Below are 24,910 nucleotides of genomic sequence, written 5' to 3' on the forward strand. Positions count from 1 at the left end.
GGGAGGAAAGATGGGAGAGGTGGGAAGCAAAGAAGGGAGGAGGGAAAAAGTGAAAGACGAGGGCAGGAGAGGAAGGATGGGAGGGGAAAAGGGAGAGATGGGAAGCGAAACAGAGAAGCAGGATGGGAAGGAGAGAGGGAGGTGAGATGGGGATATGTAAGAGATGGGAAACGAGGGGAGAAAGGCGGAAGGGAGGGAGGTAAGGGGAGAGAAAGAGGGAAGGGGATAGGAAGACGTAATAGGTGGGAGAGGAGATACGTGAGGGGTGAAAGGTGAGGGAGGGAGAGAGGGAGGGAGAGAGGACGCATGTTTTAAGGAATTGGAAGAATGAAAGAGGGAAGGAAGGAAGGATAAAAGGAGAGACATGAGGGAAGGGAGACGAAAGGAGGGGAGAAGGAGGAAAGGAAGAGAGAATGGGTGAAAGGAAGGAAGAAAGGACGAAGAGAAGGGGGAAAGAAGGGAGGGGAGATTGGTGGAGAGAAAGGGAGCCAAGTGGAGGGACTGGGGACGTAGGGTAAGGGCGGGGCATCAGGAGCGCAGTAATGGCATTGAAAAAGGTAAAGTGACACGCATATGGAGGGGATACAATCAACTAAAAAAAAAAGAAGGAAAAGTATTAGATTCCACCGGCGATGAAAACAATGGAAGGAAGAATATGGTGAAGGGTCGAGTCTTTTAAACTTTTTAGGCGAATAAATAACCGCAGAGCTATTTAGAAATCGTAGAAATAAAGAGAAATAGAAAATAAATAAGCGTAGAAATGTGGAAACCAGAAAGAAAAAAAAAACACGAAAATAAACAGAAGTGAAAGAACAAAAACAAAAAAGAGTAAGATTAAGAACAAGAACAACAAGAACAAAGAGAAAACGAGAAAGAAAACGAAAATGAAAAAGAAAAAAAGAAAATGAAGAGAAAATGAAAATGAAGAAGAAAAAGAACAGTGGAAAATGTAAGACAGAAGAAAAACAAGAAAGGAAAAAACAGAAAAATAAGAAAATAAACAAAAACAAACAAAAAAATGAAGATGAACAAAATGAACAGGAAAAAAGAAGAAGCTGGAAGATGTGATAGATGTACTAGAAGGAACCATAACTTAGCTACCTTTCACCCCTCGAGTAAACCCCAAAAAACATAAAAAAAAAAGCCAAAACAAGTCGGGAAAGGAAGAGAAGGAGGCGTGTGAACAGCCCTGACAGGTGACCGCGGAAGATGGGTGAGTCTGCGTCTGGTTAGGGGAAGGGAAGACGAGTAGGCAGTGGAGATATGAAGACAGGAAGAAAACAGGAGGGTATGGGTATAGGCTGGGTAAGGAGATATGGCAAGTAGGGAAGGATGGGGAGGAGGGGTATAGGTAAGCCTAGGAAAAGAAGGATAAGGGAGTGAGCAAACAGAGATATGGAGAAAGGAGGAAAACAAGAGAAAATGGATAAGAGTGGTATAGGGAGATATGCCAAGGAGGGGAAGGAGGGTGTAGGTAAGACTAGGAGAGGAAGGAGGTAAGTATAGGCAAATGGAAAGAGGGGGATAGGAAGATGGCAAGAGGGTATTGGTAGGGGTGGTATTGAGATTGGCTGGTATTGGTATTGAGATATGGAGTGTAGGTAAGACGAGGAGAGAGAGAAGGTGGGAAGACCAGTAGAAAAAGAAGGACAGGAAGAAGATAGGAGTGGCATCGAGATATGACGACAAGGAAGGAGGGTACAGGTAACACTAGAAGAAGAGAAAGGGAAGATGAGAGGGCCAGTGGAGATTACAGAAACAGGAAGAAGGGAGGAGGGTATGGTTAGGGGAGTTTAGGGAGAGAGTAGAGAGGAGTGCCTACTAGGAAATCAGAGCAAGCAGACTAGAAGTAAACATTCACAGAGTCGACAAAAGGAGAACAAGAGAAAGGGAAGATGAAAGGGCCAATGGAGATTATAGAAACAGGAAGAAGGGAGGAGGGTGTGGTTAGGGGAGTTTAGGGAGAGAGTAGAGAGGAGTGCCTACTAGGAAATCAGTGCTAGCAGACTAGAAGTAAACATTCACAGAGTCGATGAAAGGAGAATTAGAGCGAAGAGGGAGGTGAATGAAAGCAAAAACTGTCTCTTTGGCTGTATTTTTTTTTATATTTTTCTTTACGCCCTTGAACTGTCTCCTTTGCTGTAAAAAATTAAATAAATAAATAAATAAAAACAAGAGGAAGGAGAATGCAATGAGAGGAGTCTGAAGTAGAGAGGTACCGAGGTATATCTAAGGGAAGGGAAGTGCAGGAACAATATGGGGGATAAAAAAAAAAAGAACGTACTCGCACTACAAGAAAGAAATAATAAATACAAAAAAAGTTCGTGTAAGAAGAAAAAATCTCGCACGACAAGAACGAAAAGAACAAAACAAAACATCGAGACACAAGGGGAAACAAGTATAGGCCACGTCGTAAAACAAACATAAATCAGGGCACAGGTAAATAGAAGATGGCGCCACTATAAACACTTGCCTGCGCCATGACGGGCTGGGGTCGAACACCATCCAGGCCCCTCAAGCAAGCCTACCGGCGCCATTGGCATAGACGTAAAAAATATATAAAAAAAAAATAATAATGTGAAGGCGCCAGAACAGATGAAGTAAGCCAGATGAAGGCCCCAGAAAGGTAAGGACGTAAGCTTCAGGTGTTAACGTCTGTACTCACCATGTAGAGGTTTCTGTTCTCGTAGAGGTCGTTCACCTGGAAGAGGTCCTGGCTCTTGAGGCCGTAAGACTCGCATCCCTTCAGGAACATCTCCACGTTCTCCCTCTGGCGGCGGGGAGACGAGGCATTAGGAGACGGAAGAGGGGAAAAGGAGGAAGAGAAGTGATAATAATGATATCAATAACAACAACAATAATAAGTATTAATAATAGTATAAAAATCTTTAGTTGGAATATAGTTCATTATCATACTAATCTCTATTTTCCCAAGATATTTTTGTTTCCTGATGCAGAATGGTGCGTACGAATTGGCCACCACACGACCCCCCGCCCCACCCCCCCCCCCCCCCCCCACACACACACTCACGGCCTACCTGTTTGAACGGCGCCTTCATGGTGTTGATCCTCTTGATGGTGCCGGGCTGCAGGTGGTTCAGGAGCCTGCATTAGACGCAGAAGAGAAGGAAGAGTTAGCAAGGGATTCCGCAATTATACTGTTCTCAATGGCAGGTTACAATGTACTTAGGATGTGTAAATATAGAGATACACGTGAACATAAAAAGAAAGAGTAACCTAAAATATAGCAATAGCAACGTACAAGGAAAGGAACAAGCTTACATAACGAAAAAATAGCAATAGTAACAAATAGAGAAATCGTAACTTAGAGGACTAAAACATAGCAGTAGTAACTTACATCAGGAAGAATCGTAACATGCAAAAATAGAATAAACCAAGAGTACCTCACAGAAAGACAAATCAACACTTACAAAACTAAAGTAGAGCGATCATAAAGTGAATAAAAATGAACAGTGACATTAAAAAACTAAAAAAAAAGCATTAGTAACTTACACGAATTCAAAATCAGGCAGAGCATTCATGAATCTTTAATGTGGCATGCTGCATAAAGATTCAGATTTTAGTTTACAAGGCAAGAGTTACATAGGAAATTCAGTTGCCTTTAACCTTGTACCAGCGGGGATCATGTTTCTTAAAGGTCCCTCTAAGCGAGAATAATGAGAAAAAATCATCACTCACGCACACCATTTCATTATATATATCAACGCATTTGTGATCGGTTTATGCATCATCTATTTTGGGGGGTTTATATCATGGCACAAATTGGCCCGTTGCTGCTACACGGTTAAGGCACAAATTTGACTCGTCGCTGCTACACGGTAAAGACACAAATTTGGCCCGTCGCTACTACACGGTAAAGCCACAAATTTGGCCCATGTCGCTGGTACACGGTAAAGCCACAAATTTGGCCCGTCGCTGCTAAACGGTAAAGCCACAAATTTGGCCCGTCGCTGTTACACGGTAAAGCCACAAATTTGGGCCGTCGCTGGTACACGGTAAAGCCACAAATTTGCCCCGTCGCTGCTACACGGTAACGCCTCAAATTTGGCCCGTCGCTGCTACCCGTGTGTGTGACCTATATATTGTTACTGATAAATACCCTGTGTCTCTTATGATTTTTCCGCTGTACTCTTACTCATGCAGCGATACAAGTTGCTTATCTGATATGAAAGAGTTACATAGAAAATTCAGTGTCGTGTGAAGATCCGCGTGTGAAAATTTTAATGACGTTCCAATAACTTCACCGGAAAATTACCTGACTTACAAAAAACGAGAGTAAGAAAGAGGAAGTGGAGGTGTTGCTCTTTTTAGTAACCTCTCTCTCTCTCTCTCTCTCTCTCTCGTGTCCTTGAACATGCACTAAATGATATAAATAACGAAAAATCGATACACTAACTTTTTTTCCTCCTCCTCCTCCTCCTCCTCCTCCTGCTCCTCCTCCTCCTCTTCCTCTTCCTCATCCTCTTCTTCCTTCCACCACCCCGGAAGCTCCTTTGTGGGTGGGCGTGACTTCATACCTTCACGCCCATAAACCTCTCTCTCTCTCTCTCTCTCTCTCTCTCTCTCTCTCTCTCTCTCTCTCTCTCTCTCTCTACGCGGTTTATTCCTCCCCCCACTCCCACTTCTATTTAACCATCTTCTCTCCCCTCCCGCACACTCTCTCTCCCTCCCTCTCTTCCTCTTTCCTCCAATCTTCGTGTCTTCCTCATTTGCCTCATCTTCCTTCCTTAACTCATCTTCTCTACTCCTTTATCTTCCTCTTTCTTATCTTACCCAATTCTTCCTCTTTGGTCATCTTCAATTCATTATCTCATCCGTCCTGCTTCATATTTCTCTTCCTTTCTTTTCCTCATTTGCTTTCCTCCGTTTCCTCCTCTTGATTCCTCTTTTACCTCCCTCTTTCCTCCTACTGTTTTTGGTTCTTTCTTCCTCCTTCACTTTCCTCTTTCTTCCTCTTGTGTTTATGTTATTCTTCTTCACTTTTACCTCTTTTTGTTCCCTGTGCTTCTTCCTTAACTTTTCTGTCTTTTTTTTTTTTTTTTTTTTTCTTTTTGCTTTCCTCTTCCTTCCTTCATAGCCTTTTTCTTACGCCTACGCCCCCATTCCCTCATCTCCTCCTCTTCCTCCTCCTCCTCCTCCTCCTCCTCCTCCTCCTGGTCTACTTCCTTGCTTGTTTAAAAGTTGGTCCAGGTTTCTTCTCGTCTTCAAAGTTCTAATCAAATTGCTTGTTTGCATTCTCTCTCTCTCTCTCTCTCTCTCTCTCTCTCTCTCTCTCTCTCTCTCTCTCTCTCTCTCTCTCTCTCTCTCTCTCTCTCTCTCTCTCTCTCGAACAATAGAAAGGACGTATCAGCAAATTAAAAAAAGGATACAAGAAATAGAGTCCACAAGAAGAAGAAGAAGAAGAACAAGAAGAAGAAGAAATAACAGAAAGATAAGAAGCGGCAATGAAGGAAATGAGAAGAGCATCCAGAGATAAGACAAAGAGATAAAGAGATAAAGAGAGAGAGAGAGAGATTAAATGAGACCAGAGATAGCAAGAGGTTGATGGGATGAAATAAAGAATAGCCAATGATAAGGAGGGAAAGATAAAGAGGAGGAGGAGGAGGAAGATGGGATGAGGAGGAAGATAGAAGAGGCAGAGGTGAACCGGGGAATGAAGAGAATTGTACAAGAGGAAAAGGAGGAAGAAGATAGGGGAGGAGAAAATGGTCGAGGGAGGAAGAGAAGGGTACAAGAGGAGGAGGAGGAAGATAGAAGGAGGAAGAAGATAGGAGAACAGAAGAATCAGTGGATGAAGAGAAAGGTACAAGAGGAGGAAGAAAATAGGAGGAGGACGAAGATGGGAGGAAGATAGGAAGAGGAAGATAGGAAAGGGAGAGAAGGGTCGAGGGATGAAGAGGAGGGTACAGAGAGAGAGAGAGAGAGAGAGAGAGAGAGAGAGAGAGAGAGAGAGAGAGAGAGAGAGAATCTAACCTGCATAACCATAAACAACAGAAATCTTAGCCACCACAGGAACCACGAGAACGGTGAACCACATAACAGTATAGTAAGAGGAGGAAGAGAAGAAGAAGAAGAAGAAGAAGAAGAAGAAAGAAGGGAAGAAAGAAAAATAACAAGAACACAAAGAACAGTAGTAGTAGTAGTAGTAGTAGTAGTAGTAGTAGTATAACATGTATCAGCAGTAGGTGGACGAGGAGGAGGATGAAGAGCAAGAGGAGGAGGTGGAGGAGGAGAGGGGTGGAGAGGGGCATTAATAAGCACCTGTTCGGCTGATGTAATGCACTGGAGCAGCTTTTTAGCCCCACCTGTGCAGCGCCGGCAAGGTAAGGTGACGCGGGGTGCTGCTTAGGTTATGGTATGCGTGCGGCAGGCAGCTCCGGGGAACGATTTTATGCTTCTATTTCCTTCTATTTTTACGTTTCTTTTTCTCGACTCCTTTTTCTCGTGTTGGTGTTATTCCTCAAGTTGTTTTTTTCTTTTTATTGTTGTTCTTTCCGTTGATTTTTTCATTGTTATTGTTTTCTTTTTTTATGTGTGTCTCCATTTTTCTCCTCTTTCTCGGGTTGGTCTAATTCTTTATCATGTTTTGGCGTGTTTCCCTTTTTCCTCATTTCCTATTTTTACGTTTGTTCTCTCATCTCTTTCTCGTATTCGTGTTATTTTTCGCTTGTTTATCTCTTGGCGTGAATGTATTTTTTACGTTATTTTCTTTATTTTGAAGTTCCTCGTTGCGTCTCTCATCCTCGTGTTTCTGTAATTCATGGGGTTTTTTTATATTCTCTCCTTTTTTCGTCGTTTTTCTATCTTTATTTTTCCTCCAGACTTTTTTTTGTTATTTTCTCTCTCGTTTGTTTTTTCTCTCCATTACGTTTCTCTCTCTCTCTCTCTCTCTCTCTCTCTCTCTCTCTCTCTCTCTCTCTCTCGCTACAGTTTATTCTGGTGTCAGATTCATATTCTCTCATTTTCTTACTTTTTATCGTTTCTCTTCCTGTCTCTTCTCTCTCGGATTCTTGTTTTGTTTTTTCTTTATCTTCTTTTTACTGCTAGTGTGTCCGCTTTCACACTCTGATACACTGGTCGTCGCTTCTCTTCATTCTGGTCTTAATATTCTTTTTTCTTATTCTCGTTTCTTCGTCTGTCTCTTTATCACATTCACTTGGTTCTTTATGTTCTCTTTTTTTTGCTTCTCTGCTTTCATGGTGTGACAAGTCGTCGTTGCTACACATAATTCTGGTCTCATTACTTATTTTCTACTTATTCTTTTATTCTTTTCCTTTCTTCTTCTGTCTCTTTATCATACTCGTTTGGTTCTTTCTGTTCTCTTTATTTGTGTGTTTGTGTGATTTCGTGGTTTGATATACTGGTGGTTGTTTCACTAAATCTCATCTCATTACTTGTATTTTCTTCTTTTTTCTAGTTTTTTTTTCGTCTGTCTCAATTAATTTCTTTTGGTTCTTTATATTTTTTTATGTGGGGTTTGATTTCATGGTTTAACGTTCTAGTCGCGACACTCGATTCTCCTCTCATTGCTACCTTTTCTGCTTCTTTTTTTTGTTTCTTCGTCTGGCTCTTCTTTAATGCTTCATCATACTAGTCCAACACTCAATTCTTACCTCATTTCTACTTTTCTCTTCGTATTCTTTTAGTTTCTTCATCTGCCTTCCTTATCATATTCGTGTGGTTCTATATATCATTTTTTTATGTATATCTGATTTCCTTGTCTAACACACCAGTCATTGCAGCACTTGATTCTCGTCCTAAACTCTATCATGCAGCCTCATCTACTTCTTGATCGTGTGATAATTATTTCCTAAAGCAGTAAGACCTCAAGGTACGATTTTCTTGGCTCTGATGTTCGATGTTTTTTTACCTGACTCTTCGTTCTCTGTCTTGTTTTCCTTTGCTATGCGCGTCGCCTTCTCTAGAAACCGGTTCTGGACGTGTAGCTTGTGTTATTTCCTGTCCTCTGTTTGTGTTTGAGTTTACTCCAACACTGCACTTTTTTTCTATCTTCCTTTGCTTCTTCATCGTCTTTATTTATATTTTCTTTTCCCTTTCCAATCCTTTTCCTTACTTTCTTCCTCTGTGTTTGTGTTTACTCCTCTACTGTACCTTTTTCTATCTTCCTTTTCTTCTGTTTCTAGTTTCTTTTCCCCTTCCAATCCTTTTGCTTACTTCCTTCCTCTGTGTTTGTGTTTACTCGTACCTTTTCTATCTTCCTTTTCTTCTTCCTCGTCTTTATTTCTAGTTACGTTTCCCCTTCCAATCCTTTTCCTTCCTTCCTTCTTCACCTTCTCTGATTTCTTTCCTCATTTCCTGCATGCAATTTATAGTTTGCGCCCTTCAGTAGATGTTATTTTTTTCCCACTATGTTCTATGGTACGACTGTTGGTCCATCAAAGGATTTATATATTGCGTTTCTATCTTTTCAAATGTTTCCTTTTATTTTTGTATCTACCACTGCTGCCCATTTGTATGATCAATAACTGAACAAATAACTAAGTAACTAATCGACTATTTAGTGAAGTAAATAACCAAACAATCAACTGACTCACTCTCCTCCCGAAATTGACCTCTCTTTCGGCCACCTCTTTTGATTCTTTTTTTTTAGGAGCAGCGAGTAGCGGGCTTTTTTTTATTATTGTTTCCTTTTTTTGCGCCCTTGAGCTGTTTCCTTTGTTGTAATAAAAAAAAAGATGAGACCGTCTCTGTAAAGCACCTCAAACCACTACGCGATCCTTTTTTTATAATCAAATACACAGAATAGCCATTAAGTTTCCTGGTTTCACATTTACTCCCTTATATCTTTGCCCTAAAAGTGTCCGTCGCCTATTGTTGTTCTATGATGCACCTCAAAGCAGTACGCGATCTTTTTTTATAATCAAATACACAGAGTAGCTTCAAAGTTTTCTGATTCACATTTACTTCCTCAATTTTTTGCCATAAACTTGCCCATCGTCAATTGTTGGTCTATGATACACCACCTCAAACCAGTAAGCGATCTTTTACATCATCAAACCCAACCTGAATAGCCACAAAATTTCCTGGCTTCACATTCACTCTCTCAGATCTTTGCCTTAAACGCCCCATCGTCTATTGTTCGTGATGCACCTCAAACCAGTACGCGATCCTTTTTATAACCAAACACACGCAGAGTAGCCACAAAGTTTTTTACGTCATCAAACCCAAACTGAATGGCCGCAAAACTTCCTGGCTTCCATTTACTCTCTCAGATCTTTGCCTAATACGCCCCATCGTCTATTGTTTGTGATGCACCTCAAACCAGTACGCGATCCTTCTTATAACCAAACACACGCAGAGTAGCCACAAAGTTTCCTATAGCTTCACACTTAGTTCCTCATATATCTTTGCCTTACACACACCCATCCTCTGCTGTTATGGCTGCTGCGGGTGCTTCCTCGTAATCACATAGTAACCAACCCGCTGCTTCTTCCTCGCTTCCTTGTATGGGACTGTGACGTCAAGCGGTGTGGGCGGGGCGTCGCTGTCAGCTGAGGAGGACGGCCGCAGGCACACGTAATGACGCACCCAGAAATGTATACAAAGTGACTGCGTGGACGTATTCTGACACACCGAACATTATCACAACGCAGCCACATATCTATAAATACATTGTCCTACGTACGGCAGAGAGCAGGGCCGGCACAGTACGCTACATGGTGTGATGCACGGAAATTTAGAAATGACATGAGGGTCTTTTGTGCTTCTCGTAATGACAGCAAGGTTAGCGTCGAAATCATAATGGAGTCAGTTACCTTAGCGCAGTCTTCTTCAAAATTTCTTACCACTGTTCTATTTTTGTGATGGTGGGTTTTTAGGTGTTGCCATCACGCCCATTACCTCTCTTCTTTCTTTCTTTCTTTCTCTTCCTCGTCTTCTATCTCTACTGTCTCTTTTCCTTTCCTTCCTTCTTGTTTTATGTCTCCTCATTCTTGTTTTCTATCTCTGCTTTCCCTTTCCCTTCCATTTCTTTCCTCTCTCTTCTCTCTTTCGTTCTCTTCCTCGTCTTCTATCTCTACTTTCTCCTTTCCTTCCATTCCTTTCATTTCATTTCTTCCTCTTTTCTATCTCCTCTTTCTTGTTTTCTATCTCTACTTTCCCTTTCCCTTACATTCCTTTTCTCTCTCTTCTTTCTTTCTTTCTTTCTTTCTTTCTTTCTCTACCTGGTCTTCTGTCTCTACTTTCTCTTTTCCTTCCACTCCTTTCCCTTAATTTCTTCTTCTTTTCTGTCGCCCCTTTCTTGTTTTCTATCTTTGCTTTCCCTTTCCCTTCCATTCCTTTCCTCTCTCATCTCTCTTTCTTGCCCTTCTTCGTTTTCCATCTTGACAGTACTAAACGTTGTGTGCCTCGCGTTATATGGGACTCAAGAACACACTCTTTCAAAATGGGAGTATCGAAACACCTCTCCATCCAAAACTGACTCTCTTTTTGGCCTCTCATTCTATATTCTACACAGGAGCAGCGCCTAGCGGGTTTTGTTTGCTTGCTTGTTTTTGTTTTTGCCGTTGAGCCGCTTCCTCTATACTGTTAAAAAAAAAAAAGGTGGTGACGCATTGAACAGTCTAGCGCGACCTGTACTTTGAAGAGCCCAGCCACGTCAGCGAGGATACACTTCAAACAACATCCGGCGAAGGCGATCTCGGCTATACAGTTTCGCTCCCCCTAGCTCTTCCTCCCTCTCCTCCCCTTGCGAGATGCGTCACTCCCGCGCGTCACAAGCCCTCCTACCACAACTCTTAAGCTCAGATTCTCAAACATTTTAGGGCTCACACATCCATATATAACACGGCTTTCGTAGAGGTTGTGTTGGTATTTCCATGGGTAGTTTTATGAGCCGACGAAACGCCATGAATGTGAAAAAAAAAACCTATGTGGAGTTACGAAATATTATTGTGAGCAGGAAGCGTCCGAGGATAAGAGCCGTATGTCCATATTCTTAAACGTATCGGGCTCCTATTACGGCTATTTCGCAAGGCCACAGAGAAGATTAACCGGGTTTGTATGCGTGTTTTTCGCTTTCAAGATGCGGAAGCCGTGTAAAACTGTCAATAGCATCACGAAGCAATCCATGAATATCCCAATAGCTTCTACGCGGGGCTTTTCAAACAGGCGTACTGAGCCGCTGATACCTTTGAGATTAAGGGCCATATTTTTAAACATTTCTGCGCCCAGGAACACGTAATTTACTAGTCTTTCGTGGGAGTTTAGGGCCTTTCCAGGGGTACTTTTATGACCCTGGTGGTAGTCTGAGCCTTCTTCTGTACCGTGAACCTAAAAGAACACTCATTAGAACTCCTTTTTGGCTTTTGAAAATAGTGTGTGTGATGGGTGGGAGCATCTGACAATACCAGCCTAAGTACCTCTGAGCCGATTTCACAGTCCAACACAGTGTCTTCGTAACAACCCGAACCAAACTATAGAATCCCATACAATCCAAAATGGTGAGGTCTTCGATGCCACCCTAAATACACAAGACTTTTCCTGTATAGTTTCATCAAATTTGTGAACTTAAATATAAACACCAGACACTATACAAGGAAATTTCCAAGGCTCTGGTATTGGTTTGGGAGCTTACTAACCCATCATGGCGAACTGTGAAACTGGCCCTCTTGACTTGTACTCCATGCACCCCGCTGCCGCCACCTCGCCTCCACCACACCGACGGGACAATTTGCGACAAGTTTTTGGCCGTAAATTGATATGCAGGCGGCGGAAGTGTGGTTGGCGTCCCGTGCCACGCTGGGAACCTCGCCGAGGGGGTGTAATTAACGGGCAAAAAACTAGGCTGAAGAAACTCAAAGGTCGCCCCGCCGCCATGCCTGTGGTGGCCGTGACGTCATCGTGTTTACATTCCCGACCGCGTGTTCTTGTTGAGTAAAGCGACACCTGTTTTTGTGTTAGCCTTCTTCGGCTTAAGTTCCGGCGACTCTTCCTCTTGCTGACAACAAAATGCCTGCCTCCATTACCTCATTAGTAATGTAACTAGTGTAGATGTGCTCCTTTTTCACTCTAGAACACATTTTTTTCTCTTTAACTGATTTACTCCGAGCCACTTCGTTCCTTCCCTTTAACTGATGTACTCTGAGCCACTTCGTTCCTTCCCTTTAACTGATGTACTCTGAGCCACTTCGTTCCTTCCCTTTAACTGATGTACTCTGAGCCACTTCGTTCCTTCCCTTTAACTGATGTACTCTGAGCCACTTCGTTCCTTCCCTTTAACTGATGTGCTCCAAAACGCTTCCTTTTTTTCCCTTTAACTTACGTGCTTCTAAACATTTCCTTTCTTCTCTTCAACTTATGTGCTCCTAAATATTTTGTTTTTCTTTTTAATTAATGTACATACTCCAAAACACTTCCTTTCTACCTTGTAACTTATGTACTTTTGAACATTTCCTTTTTCCCATTACTTATATATTCCAAAACACTTAATATTCTTCCTTAATTAAACTGATAGAACTCCAAACGTTTCCTCATTTTTTTCCTTTAATTCATACTCTAATTCATACTTGCATTTTTTTCCTTTCAACTTTAATACGCTAATTCATACTTACACTTTTTTCCTTTCAAGTTTAATACTCTCATTCATACTTGCACTTTTTTCCTTTCAACTTTAATCAACATAACCGAAGGGCTGAGAATGCGAAGGTTAACAATACCACCACTCGGGGAACACACGCGGAAGGAAACATAATTGGATGAGTAACAGGAAGCAGACGTGATTGGACAACATGCTGAGTGCGGGGCTGGATAAGGAGGTCAGGGAGGGGGAGGGGAAGGGATGGAGCGGGAGGGGCGTGAGAAGGGTTGTGATCGGTCAGCAGTCAACTCGTATTGTTTAAAGAGACAGTTATTGAAGTTGCTGTTTGCTTGTTCCTTGATACGGTGAAGATCGTGATTAGTATATGAATATTTCGCCATTATATCAAGTTAAGGAAATTATTATAAAGTGTGACTCAATTGACTGACCTTCTTATCATCAACGGCAAATGTAGCAAACTCAACAATACCTACTACTACTACTACTACTACTATTTCTACTACTACTGCATTTACGTTTCCAACAAGTACCTACTATCACAACTACTACTACTACTACTACTACTACCCACAAGTACCTACTATCACCAATATCACTTCCTTATACGACAATAATAATCACGAAACAAGAAAATAATATCGACAAAACTACTTCTTTCTCTTCCCAACCTTTTTTTATATACTATTCACTTAAGCCACAATTATAATACATCCTGCTACACCTGTTCTCTCTCTTCCTCTCTTTCCCTTCCTCTCCCTCTTTCCCTTCCTGATAGCACGATAGGAAGCAAAAGTGATCAGCCGTGATATTGCGTCCTTTCTTATCGGTTCCCTGCAAGCAAGTGCGTCAATGTAAGATAAGATAGTGGATGGGATGGGCGTGTGGAGGTGGTAAAGAGTGGATGGATGGATGAATGGTGAGGATGAGGAGTCGAAGTATTGGGTGGATTGAATGATGGTTGAATGGACAAGAGACAATGTGGATATATAAATGGATGATGTGGATGAGTGGATAGAGAAGTAGATGGGGGGTGTGGATAGAGATATAGATAGATAGGATGCAAGAATAGATAGAGAAGTATTTGGGGTGTATGGATAGAGAGAGAGAGAGAGAGAGAGAGAGAGAGAGAGTGTGCAACCGGTGATAACACAATCTGACCAACAATTCTCACTTATCCCCATACCAGTTTTAACACTCCCCTCACCCCCTCCCTCTCCCCTCTCCCTCGCACCTCTCCCCTTCCTTCCCCCTCACCCCCATTTTTCGAACCCTTTCTCACTCCCTCGCTCTCTCCCATTACAGTCTCCTGCCATTCCCTCTCCCTCCCCATCTTCTTTTTCATCTCCTCTCTCTCTCTCCCCACTCACTTCCACTTTCAGGCCATTCCCCTCTTCTCCCCCTCTCACTCTTCACATTCTCTCTTCTCCCCATTCGTATTCTCCCCTAGAGCCATCACTTTCCCTTTCCCATATATTCATTTTTATTAAATCTTTACTAATTTTACTTTTGCTTCGTTTCTTTATTAATATTTATCTTCTTTCTTTCTTTCTCTCTTCTTTTATTATATTCTTCCTCATTTTATCTTCTGTGTATTTTTTTTGTCTGTTTTTCATCATTCTCCTCCTATTGCAACTTCACTAATTTCCCTTTTGCTTCGTTTCTTTATTACAACTTATCTTCTTTCTCTCTTTCTCTCTTCTTTTACTAAATATTTTTTCTTATTTCATCTTGTTTTTTTTTGTTTTTTTTGCCTGTTTCTCATCATTTTCCTCCTATTGCAACTTTACTAATTTCCCTTTTAGCTCGTTTCGTTATTACTTTTTACCTTCTACTTGCTATCTTCTATTCTCTATCTTCTGTGCCTATCTTCTGTCTCTCCTACCGTCTCTCTCCTTCCCGTCATCTAAACTTTATGAATTACCCTTTTACCTCAAGATTCATAATTACTCATCTCTTATCTTTTCTCTTCCTCTCATTCCTTCTATTCTCTTCTTTCCATCATTATTTATCGTCTATTTGTTACTTTCTCTCTCTCTCTCTCTCTCTCTCTCTCTCTCTCTCTCTCTCTCTCTCTCTCTCTCTCTCTCTCTCTCTCTCTCTCTCTCTCTCTCTCTCTCTCTCTCTTCTTCTGTTACTCTAATATATACATTCTCTCTTTCTTTATTTTCCTGTGTTAATATTTACCTTGTCTTTCTCTTTTCTTCTATCACTCACTCTCTCACTCTCACTCATTACTCACTTTTCTCTATTTCTTTCTTTCTTTAAGCTTTATCTATCTCTGTCTATATCTTCGTGCACCCACCCATCCACATCATCTGTTTATCTATCCACACCCATTCTCTCTCTCTCTCTCTCTCTCTCTCTCTCTCTCTCTCTCTCTCTCTCTCTCTCTCTCTCTCTCTCTCTCCACCTGGCAGGGTCTCGGTGCAAGTCTCCTGCCCTCGCCCTCTCCCTCCACCACTAACAGGTTGCACTGCCTTGCCCTCCTTTCCTCCCCCTTTCCTTTTCTTCATCCCTTTCTTCCTTTCCTTCGTGCATCTTTTCTTATCTCGTCCTCCCTATTCTTATTTTCCCTTTTCTCCTTTTGTTCTGGTCTGCTCCTTTCTCCTCCTCCTTTATCCCTCTTATCTCGTCCTCCCTATTCTTATTTTCCCTTTTCTCCTTTTGTTCTGGTCTGCTCTCCTTTCCTCTTCCCTTTCCTTTTCTTCATCCTTTCTTCCTTTCCTTTATCCCTCTTTTCTTTTTTATTTCATCCTTTTCCTCCCTATTCTTATTTTCCCTTTTCTCCTTTTGTTCTGGTCTGCTCTCCTTTTCTCCTCCACTTTCATTTTCTTCATCCCTTCCTTCCTTTTCTTTGTCCCTCTTTTCTTTTTATTTCGTCCTTTTCCTCCCTATTCTTATTTTCCCTTTTCTCCGTCTGTTCTGTCTTGCTCTACTTTCCTCCTCCTTTTTCTTTTCCTCATCCCTTCTTTCCTTTTCTTTGTCCCTCTTTTCTTTTTATTTCGTCCTTTTCCTCGCTACTCTTGTATCCCTTTTCTGCGTCTGTTCTTTTCCTTTCTTCCCTCCTTATCTTCTTTTCCTCCCAGCCTTCCTATTCACTTTCTCATACTTTCCTTCCTCCCTTTCTTCGTTTCCGTTCGCCCTTTCTATTCCTTTAACCTTTTTCTTCTCACCCTTCATCTCCTTTCCTTTGCACCCTTCCCTCTTTACACCTATTCTCCCTAGACCCTTTACACTCCTCCACCTTCCTTCCTTCCTTTCTACATTCTCTTCTTTTCCTCTCGTTCTTCCAATTCGCTTTTATTCCTCTTCTCCCTTTCCTCCCTCCTTTCCTTTGGTCCCTTTTTTCTTTCCCTTTCATTTTTCTTATTTCCTTCTTACTCATAATTAAAAGCTAACTAAACACGTACTAACAAACTAATTAGCATGACAGGTAAAGGGCAGGTGTGACGAAATTACCGTTGCTTTTAATTCACTTTGTAACGAAGAACAAATTAATAAAGACACTAACTACCAAACTAACAAACACACTAACGAAATAATCAACAGGTGAGAGGCAGGTGGGTAGAGATCTTAATTAGTTGTCGTTACCTGTCAGTTGCAGCGAGATGAATGGTATTGCTTTTACTTCTCTATATAGCGAAGAACCAATCACGAAAGCCGCTAACTACCTAACTAACAAGAAGAGTAATGACATAGGTGGCCAGGTGAAAGGCAAGTGTGGTCAGGTCATAATTAGTTGCCGTTGTTACCTGTCCAATGAAGGTGAACATCAAGCAAGAAGGTAGTGGTCTTTTTTTTTACCTCTTTGTTCTTTCGTTCTCGCTTTCACGCCTTGTTTGTCTCTTTAGCACCCAAGTTTCTCTTTTACGTCTATTTAGTTTTCCTTCTTTATCTTTCTCTTCCTTACTTTCTCTTCGGTTCGCTTCCTTTGCTTCTTCTTGCTCTCTTTTCTGTCATATGTACTGCCTCATGCAAGCACTTTCCCTTGGTTCGTTTCCCCCTCTCTCTCTCTCTCTCTCTCTCTCTCTCTCTCTCTCTCTCTCTCTGGTCTAGTTTCCTTTTTGCATCTCTCCTCTTCTTCCTCTTTCTCTTCTTCCCCCACCTAATCTTCCCTTCCCTTTATTAACAACCCTATAATTAGTGTTCGTAATTGATCTCATGACCTGATTAAGCTCATGACCCACGATGAGAGTTAATTAGGTTCATCCTCACGCCTCATTTTCAATCGTGTTCTCTGTTCTTTTATTTATCTATTTTATTTTTTTCCTATTTTTCAATTTTGTGTGCTTCCTTTTTTGGTTGTTCCATCTTTTTTTTTCTTCTTTCAATTTCTTTTCATTATTTGTCGTCGTCTACTTCGTCTGTTTGTATTGTTGTTATTTTCTATTGTTCTCGTTTTTGTTCTTGTTCCTTTTTTTTCATTTCTTTCATATATTTTGTCTTCATCGTTCAATTTTCCGTTTTTCCTTTTTTTTATACACCACGATTTCTCTTTTCTTTTCTTCCTTTATTTTCTCGTTCGTGATTTTGATTTACTGCATTTTCGCTTTTTTTTTCGTCTATTCATTGCTGGTTAGTTTATACTGCTCTCGTTTTTGTTCTTCTTCCTGTTTTCCATAATGTTGTTCTTATTTCCTTTATTTTTGTTCTCCTTCATATGTTGGTTAGTTCATATTGTTCTTCTTAAACATTTTCTTATTTTTGTTTTCCTTCGTACTGTTGGTTTGTTCATATTGTTCTTATTGTTATTTTTGTTCTTGTTCATATTGTTGGTTAGTTCATATTGTTCTTCTTATTCATTTTCTTATTTTTGTTTTCCTTCGTACTGTTGGTTTGTTCATATTGTTCTTATTATTATTTTTGTTCTTGTTCATATTGTTCTTCTTGTTCTATTTTTAACTCCCCGGAAGCCAAAGTCACCGGGCAATAATCTTGTTCTCGGGTTAGACTTTCATTTCCTTGGTTTTTCCTTCTCTCTCTCTCTCTCTCTCTCTCTCTCTCTCTCTCTCTCTCTCTCTCTCTCTCTCTCTCTCTCTCTCTCTCTCTCTTACTCTCTCTTACTCTCTCCTCCTCCTCCTCCTCCTCCTTCTACTACTACTACTACTACTACTACTACCACATAAAAAACAACATTAGTAACAGTAAAACAATATCAACAACCACAACTACTACAACAACAATCATCATAACAACTACTACTACTACTACTACTACTACTACAACTACTCCTACTCCTAGTCCTACTCTTATACTATCCTTGGTCCTACTCCTGCTCCCACGAAGGATACTCACGTGCACAGAGAAATGCCATCCTTAAGGGCATGACCGAAGGCGAGCTGGTCGATGAGCCCTTCGGAGGACGGCCATTCCAGAGGCATGCCCGTCACAGCCTCCACCCAGTCGACGGCCTCCCTTGCCCTGTGGAGGTCGAATTTTGCCTGACTCTGTGGGGGAGGGAGAAGAGGAGGAGTTAAGTGATGGTGGTGGTTGTGTTGTGGAGGAAGGATACAGGAGGAAGAGAGGAGAAAAGGAGGAAGAGGAGATGGGGGTGGTTACAAAGAGGTAGAGGGGGAGGGAGAAGAAGAGGAGTTAGTGATGGTGGTGGTTGTGTTGTGGAGGAAGGGTACAGGAGGAAGAGAGGAGAAAAGGAGGAAGGGAAGGAGAAGGGGGTGATTACAAAGAGGTAGAGGAGGAGGAGGAGAAGGAATGGGTGGAGGAGGAGGAGGAGGAGAAGGCTGTTGTTCGTTGCAGCCAGTGAGGGGATAGGAGGAGCAGGAGGAGGATAGCGATAAGGAGATAAGAGGAAGGAATAAACAGGTAAAGTAAATGACGAAACTAAGAATAGGAAGAAGCAAAAGCTGATAAAAAGAGGAAGTAGAGAAAAAAAACAAGAAAATACGAATCAGAAAAAGAAAAAAAACATGGACAAGAGAAAAAGAAGACAAGAAGGAAGAGAAAACCCAGATACAACAGAAAACAAAAGAACAGAGGAACGGCAAAGAAAAGAATAAAACAGTACGTATTCCCCATATGAAAGGAGTGGCGAAGGAAATGGAAATTACAACACACGTGAATGTACAAACTAGGAAAAGAAAACAACAGACAGACTTACCGACTGAAACAAGAACCCAATTTTTATCACAGAAACAATTACACACACTTCGAACGGCAAGGAACAAATACAAGTTCTCAGGTGACTTTTTACTGTTAATTGCAGGTAAAAAACACGAGTCACAGGTGAGGCAAGACCCGAAAAATCTCTCACTGTCAGGAGTAATTAATAAAAGATGAAAAATTGTGCTTGCATAAAATAATGAAAAAGAAAAGGTTGTTGAGCCTTAAAAAACCTTGAAGCTTTTCTTTTTATGTTTAATTGGTCACGATTTGCTTGAAACGTGTTCTCTCTCTCTCTCTCTCTCTCTCTCTCTCTCTCTCTCTCTCTCTCTCTCTCTCTCTCTCTCTCTCTCTCTCTCTCTCTCTCTCTCTCTCTCTCTCTCTCTCTCTCTCTCTCTCTCCCAATGTGAGAGAGAAGGGGAAGTCCAATAATCAGACGCCATTTCCTGCCCTTGGTTCCTCCCTCCGTTGCTCTCTCTCTCTCTCTCTCTCTCTCTCTCTCTCTCTCTCTCTCTCTCTCTCTCTCTCTCTCTCTCTCTCTCTCTCTCTCTCTCGTCTGTGTGAAACTGAGGTAGAATTCGATATCAGGTTCCTTCTTTGATATTCGCCGATTTGTGTGTGTGTGTGTGTGTGTGTTTTTTTTACAACAAAGGAGGCAGCTCAAGGGCACAAAGAAAAAGAAAACAATAATAAAAAAAGCCCGCTACTCGCTGCTCCTAAAAAGAAACAAAAGAGGTGGCCGAAAGCAAGGTCAAATACGAAAGGAGAGATGTCCTGATACCCTCCTCTTGAAAGAGTTCAAGTCGTAGGCAGGAGGAAATACAGATGAAGGAAGATTGTTCCAGAGTTTACCAGCGTGAGGGATGAAAGAGTGAAGATGCTGGTTAACTCTTCCATATGGGATTTGGACGGTATTGGTATGATCAAGAGTAGACGGTCGTGTGCAGCAGGGCCGCAAGAGAGTGGGATGCATGAAGTTAGTAATTACAGAAGAACAATCAGCATGGAAACATCGATAGAAAATCGAAAGAGATGGAACATTGCGTCGGAATTTAAGAGGTAGAAGACTATCAGTATGAGGAGGAGAGCTGATGAGACGAAGAGCCTTAGCCTCCACTCTGTCCAGAAGGGCTGTGTGAGTGGAGCCCCCCCACACATGAGATGCATACTCCATACGAGGGCGGACAAGGCCCCTGTATATGGACAGCAACTGTGCGGGGGAGAAGAACTGGCGGAGACGGTACAGTATGTGTGTGTGTGTGTGTGTGTGTGTGTGTGTGTGTGTGATAGCAGAATTTATAGTAGTAGTAGTAAAAGTAGCAATAGTAGTAGTAGTAGTAGTAGTAGTAGTAGAAGTAGTAGATAGGATAGTAATAATGTTGGTGTTGGTAACAGTGGGGGCGATAGCGAGAGGTCATCGTGGCAGCAACAGTGGTGACAGACGTGGTGGTGGTGGTGATGAAGGAGCGGTGATACAGGTGTTGGTGAGGGTTCCATAAGCGCAAAAATGGCAACAGAAGAAACAACAGCAGTGAAAGTGACGAAGTAATCCTTGCACTGGTAGTATCTATAGCGAATGACGTAGGCAAAAGACAAGGCAAAATAAATATAAAAATCAACAACACACTGCTCCCACAATAACAAAAGATACCTAACGAATTCTCAACCTTGGTAAGAACTGTTACGATATTCACTTCTTGAAACTGTCCATGCTATAGGAGAGAGAAATTATACACATACGAAAGAAGAATGTTCCAGAATTAACCATAAAAATAAATGAAAGAGCGGGGATAACTCTTGCACTAGAAAACAGGGCAACATAGGGATGCGCTTGAGAAAACAGCCTCGTGACAGCAGCGGCGGATATGCATGATTAGAAGACGGTATGTAGCAGGAGAGTGACATCATAATTTACCTTGAAAACTAACTCGTTTCCAACCTTTCCAAGACATGTGACGCCAGACAAGTGTAGCAACGGCCAGCTGTAAACCTTCGACTTGAGGGGAAGGAAACGCAATCCAGTACTATTGAGGTCACTTGAAGACGCTAAAAATACACGCTGACGACCACGGGAAACGAGACTTGAGAGGGACGCGGGGAACCTATGGCTGATAAAGTGTGTATGTGTGTGTGTGTGTGTGTGTGTGTGTGTGTGTGTGTGTGTGTGTGTGTGTGTGTGTGCTCATATGACTTGAGTATTTCACGAGGGCATTTCCGCAGTGGTAGTAATATTGCTTTAGTGTGTGACGTAGTGAGCATGTGTGTGTGTGTGTGTGTGTGTGTGTGTGTGTGTGTGTGTGTGTGTGTGTGTGTGTGTGTGTGTGTGTGTTTATTTTTAGAACGATTACATAGTGAGTCACCCCTCATTGTCAATCACTATTATTTGCATTATTATATCGTTTTATTTTTATTGGTGCACTTTTTTTAATACCAAACATAATCAACAGTTGCTACTAATTCTACTCTTACTACTACGACCACAACTACTACTATTGCTGCTACTTATACAATCTCTACTCTTGCTGTTGTTTGTTTCCATTTTTCTTCTCATAATCAAAGTTTTTCTAGTGACCCTCCTAGATTGTTTTCTCTTGCATCATGGAGTCAATATGTACATTCACTGCTGTTTATCTGTTTGCTCAGCCAGTCACTAATACCACCAACGCAACTCTCTCCCTCATCATCAACACCATCACCACCACCATCAGCATCACCACCACCACCAGCATCACCGCCACCACCACCACCACCAGCATCACCACCACCACCAGCATCACCACCAGCATCACCATCACCACCACCAGCATCACCATCACCACCACCAGCATCACCACCACCACCACCACCAGCATCACCACCACCACCACCACCACCAGCATCACCATCACCACCACCACCACCACCAGGATTCTCAACACCACGAGATAATTACGAAATCGTTTCTACCATGACGCATAAATTTAAGCAAGATTTCCTGTGACCCCCCTAAGAGAGAGAGAGAGAGAGAGAGAGAGAGAGAAGGGAGTGGGGAGGGAAAGGAGGGGTCTTTGTTTGAAAAGGGAGGAAGGAGGGGAGGAAGATAAGGAAGGATAGGGTGGAGTGGAGTGGAGTGGAGTGGTGTGTGTGTGTGTGTGTGTGTGTGTGTGTGTGTGTGTGTGTGTGTGTGTGTGTGTGTGTGTGTGTGTGCCTGGATTAAGGAGGGATAAAATTAGACATGAATACAAGTAAAAAAATGAAGGAAGGAAAAATGAAAGACTGAAGGAAGGAAAAAATTAAGGAAGGAAGGATGAAAGAAAGAGTAAATGAAGGTAAGAGGAAAGGAAGGATGGAAAAAACAGTGGTTGAAAGTAGGAATGAAAGAAGGAAGGAAGAAAAATATAGATGAAGGAAATAATGGAGGTAAGAAAGAATAGGGGCGGATGACAAATGAAAGGGCTAATGAAAACTGACAGGCACCTACGGGTCTGGGGGTAACGAGGCCCTCCCATTTATCTTTCGACCTCACCAAAATCCCTTCCAGCGACTCTTGACCAAACCAACGCTTAGAATATGACCACAAAACATTCCTCATAACCGATCCCTCAGGTTCCTTTACAACACACTCATTTGTAACAGGAAGGTTAAAAAAAAGAAGTTGAAGGAGAAAAGACAAAACCAACGCTTGTAATATACCAACTGGACTTCTTCATAACCGTTCCTTCAGGTTCCTTTATAAAACATTAATTAGTACAACAGGAAGGTTAAAAAAAGGAGTTGAAGGTAAAACAGGCAAAACCAATGCTTGTAATATAGCAACTGGACTTCTTCATAACCGTTCCTTTAGACTCCTTTATAGCACGTTCTCTTAATACATTCACTTTCACAAGAGGAGGGTTAGAGAAGGAGAGGGAAGAGAAGGAGCAAGAGAAAGAGATAAGTAACAGGAGTCGAGTATATTTTAAGTAACGTACAAGTTAAGAAAGACACAAAAGCAATCAGAACACGTATAAGTAATCATTAAGTAGGTAGAGATTGCAAATAACCACCTTCGCTCTCCTTCCCAGACTCATCATCTTAGTAACCTCGAGAATCCGTCTGCCAATAACAAGTCTTTCAGGTTCAGCTCAATTTGATGTCATTACCAACTCATTACGTCTTTATCTATTGCGTCATCGCCTCCCTTACTTCATTCTTCCCTTTAGTTAGGCCTATTTACTGCAATTAGCATTCCATTCCATTCTATTCCATTTCCATTAGCACTTTCGCATCTGCCTTTGTCCATTGGTATTCTCCTTTTCGTATATTTCTTTCTTTTCTTTGGTATTATTCTTTCCCATTTTCTTCTTTGTATCATTTTTAACCTAATTCCTCATTGATTCCTTTTCTTCTTTTGACATAATTCTTTCCTTTGTTTGGCATCATCGTTTCTTTTTTTTCTATTGGTATTACTTTTTTTTCTTTTCTATATTCTTCTTTTCCTTCTTGGTATCATTTTGAACTGCATTCCTCATTCATTCTCTTTTACCATCCCTCCTCCTCCTTCATTTATTTATCCCTTCCCTCCATTTTTACGCTTCTTTTCCTCTCTCCTCTCCTCCTAGTTTTCCTTCTCGTACTTCACCTGCATCGTTTACCACCTGTCTTTTTATTATTATTTTCTTTTTTTCCTTGTCAGCAAAGCCACAAGTCCTTCTACCAACCCCATAGACCTCTCCCTCTCTCTCTCTCTCTCTCTCTCTCTCTCTCTCTCTCTCTCTCGTCCTCCCTTCCTCCTCGTGTTACCTGCAGGAAGCCACGCCCACTCCCAGGTGCTAATTAGGCTGAGGCAGGTGAGAGACTTTCGTAAACTATCACTTTCTTTTATGTTACCTTCCTCTCTTTTAAGGCGGTACACGCACTCTCTCTCTCTCTCTCTCTCTCTCTCTCTCTCTCTCTCTCTCTCTCTCTCTCTCTCTCTCTCTCTCTCTCTCTCTCTCTCTCTCTCTCTCTCTCTCTCGAGGCTGTGTTATTACCCTTTCAGATAGACAGACAGATAGACAGAGAGGAAGACAGAGAATGACAGACACGAGGAGGAGGAGGAGGAGGAGGAGGAGGAGGAGGAAAGAATACAGAAAAGCTTTGTTTGAGAGGCAATGAGAAAGAACAGATGGTAGGGAGGCTGCAAGGATCGGAGATGAGGTGAATAGGAATGGAAGAGAGGAGGAAGAGGAAGATGAGAGGGAGAAAGACCAATAATAATAATAATAATAATAATAATAATAATAATAATAATAATAATAATAATAATAATAATAATAATAATAATAATAAATAAATATATAAATAAACAGTACAAAACAATATAACACAGGTATTCCACGGTCATGCCGGATATTTGCTGCTATTGAATTTAATGTTGAGGAGAGCAATTGAATACATCATTACTAAGGTAAGAGGGGGATGAAGGGGAGGATGGGGAGGCTTTGTGTTCACTTTCACCGCTGTCACGGGATTGTTTTGTTACAGCAGACCAACGCGTAACCACTATAAAAGAATGTGACGAAGTAACATGTGACAATTTAAATTCACACACATGACCAAATTTGACGCGGTTCTTCATTTTCTTTCTAAGCGTTGACCAGTGTTACTTTATATAGTTTCATTGCGGGTAAACTTGGGCACTACAGGCTACAGAACCTCCAATCAGACTAGAGTATCAACCTATCACCATAACCTTCACTAGCTGCCTATACATCAAACAAGGAAACCATAGCATTTAGACCACAATATGTACGCCCAACTAACATGAAAACTTGGGTACTACAGGCTACAGAACCTTCAGTCAGACTAGAGTATCAACCTATCACCATAACCTTCACTAGCTGCCTATACATCAAACAAGGAAACCATAGCATTTAGACCACAATATGTACGCCCAACTAACATGAAAACTAAGGTACTACAGACTACAGAACCTTCAGTCAGACTAGAGTATCAACCAACCACCATAACCTTCACTAGTTGCCTATATTTTAAACAAGGGAACCATGGCATTTAGACCACAATATGTACGCCCAACTAACATGAAACAATTTAAGACACTACTCTATACAAAACCTTCACTTGATGAGTACTGAGTAGTCACCAGAACCTTCCCTTGTAACGTTATTAAACCTCAAACAAGGGAACTATAGCATTTAGCCCACAACATGTACGCCCCACTAACATGAAAGAATTTAAAACACAACTGCCTAC

General features: G+C 41.6%; 1 protein-coding gene across 2 annotated transcripts in view; it reads right to left on the reverse strand.

Moving 5' to 3' along the window:
* Positions 1–24,910, reverse strand: part of LOC126986929 (myophilin-like) — an 85,400-nt gene that overhangs the window by 36,091 nt on the left and 24,399 nt on the right. For both annotated transcript variants that reach the window (XM_050843448.1, XM_050843449.1), the window contains exons 2-4: positions 17,876–18,027; positions 3,039–3,105; positions 2,666–2,770 (exon numbers count right to left, since the gene is read on the reverse strand). In XM_050843448.1, coding sequence (XP_050699405.1) covers positions 2,666–2,770; positions 3,039–3,105; positions 17,876–18,027 — 324 coding nt within the window. The remainder of the gene's footprint in view (positions 1–2,665; positions 2,771–3,038; positions 3,106–17,875; positions 18,028–24,910) is intronic.

Source organism: Eriocheir sinensis, chromosome 63, assembly GCF_024679095.1.
Source record: "Eriocheir sinensis breed Jianghai 21 chromosome 63, ASM2467909v1, whole genome shotgun sequence".
Taxonomy (NCBI): Eukaryota; Metazoa; Arthropoda; class Malacostraca; order Decapoda; family Varunidae; genus Eriocheir; species Eriocheir sinensis.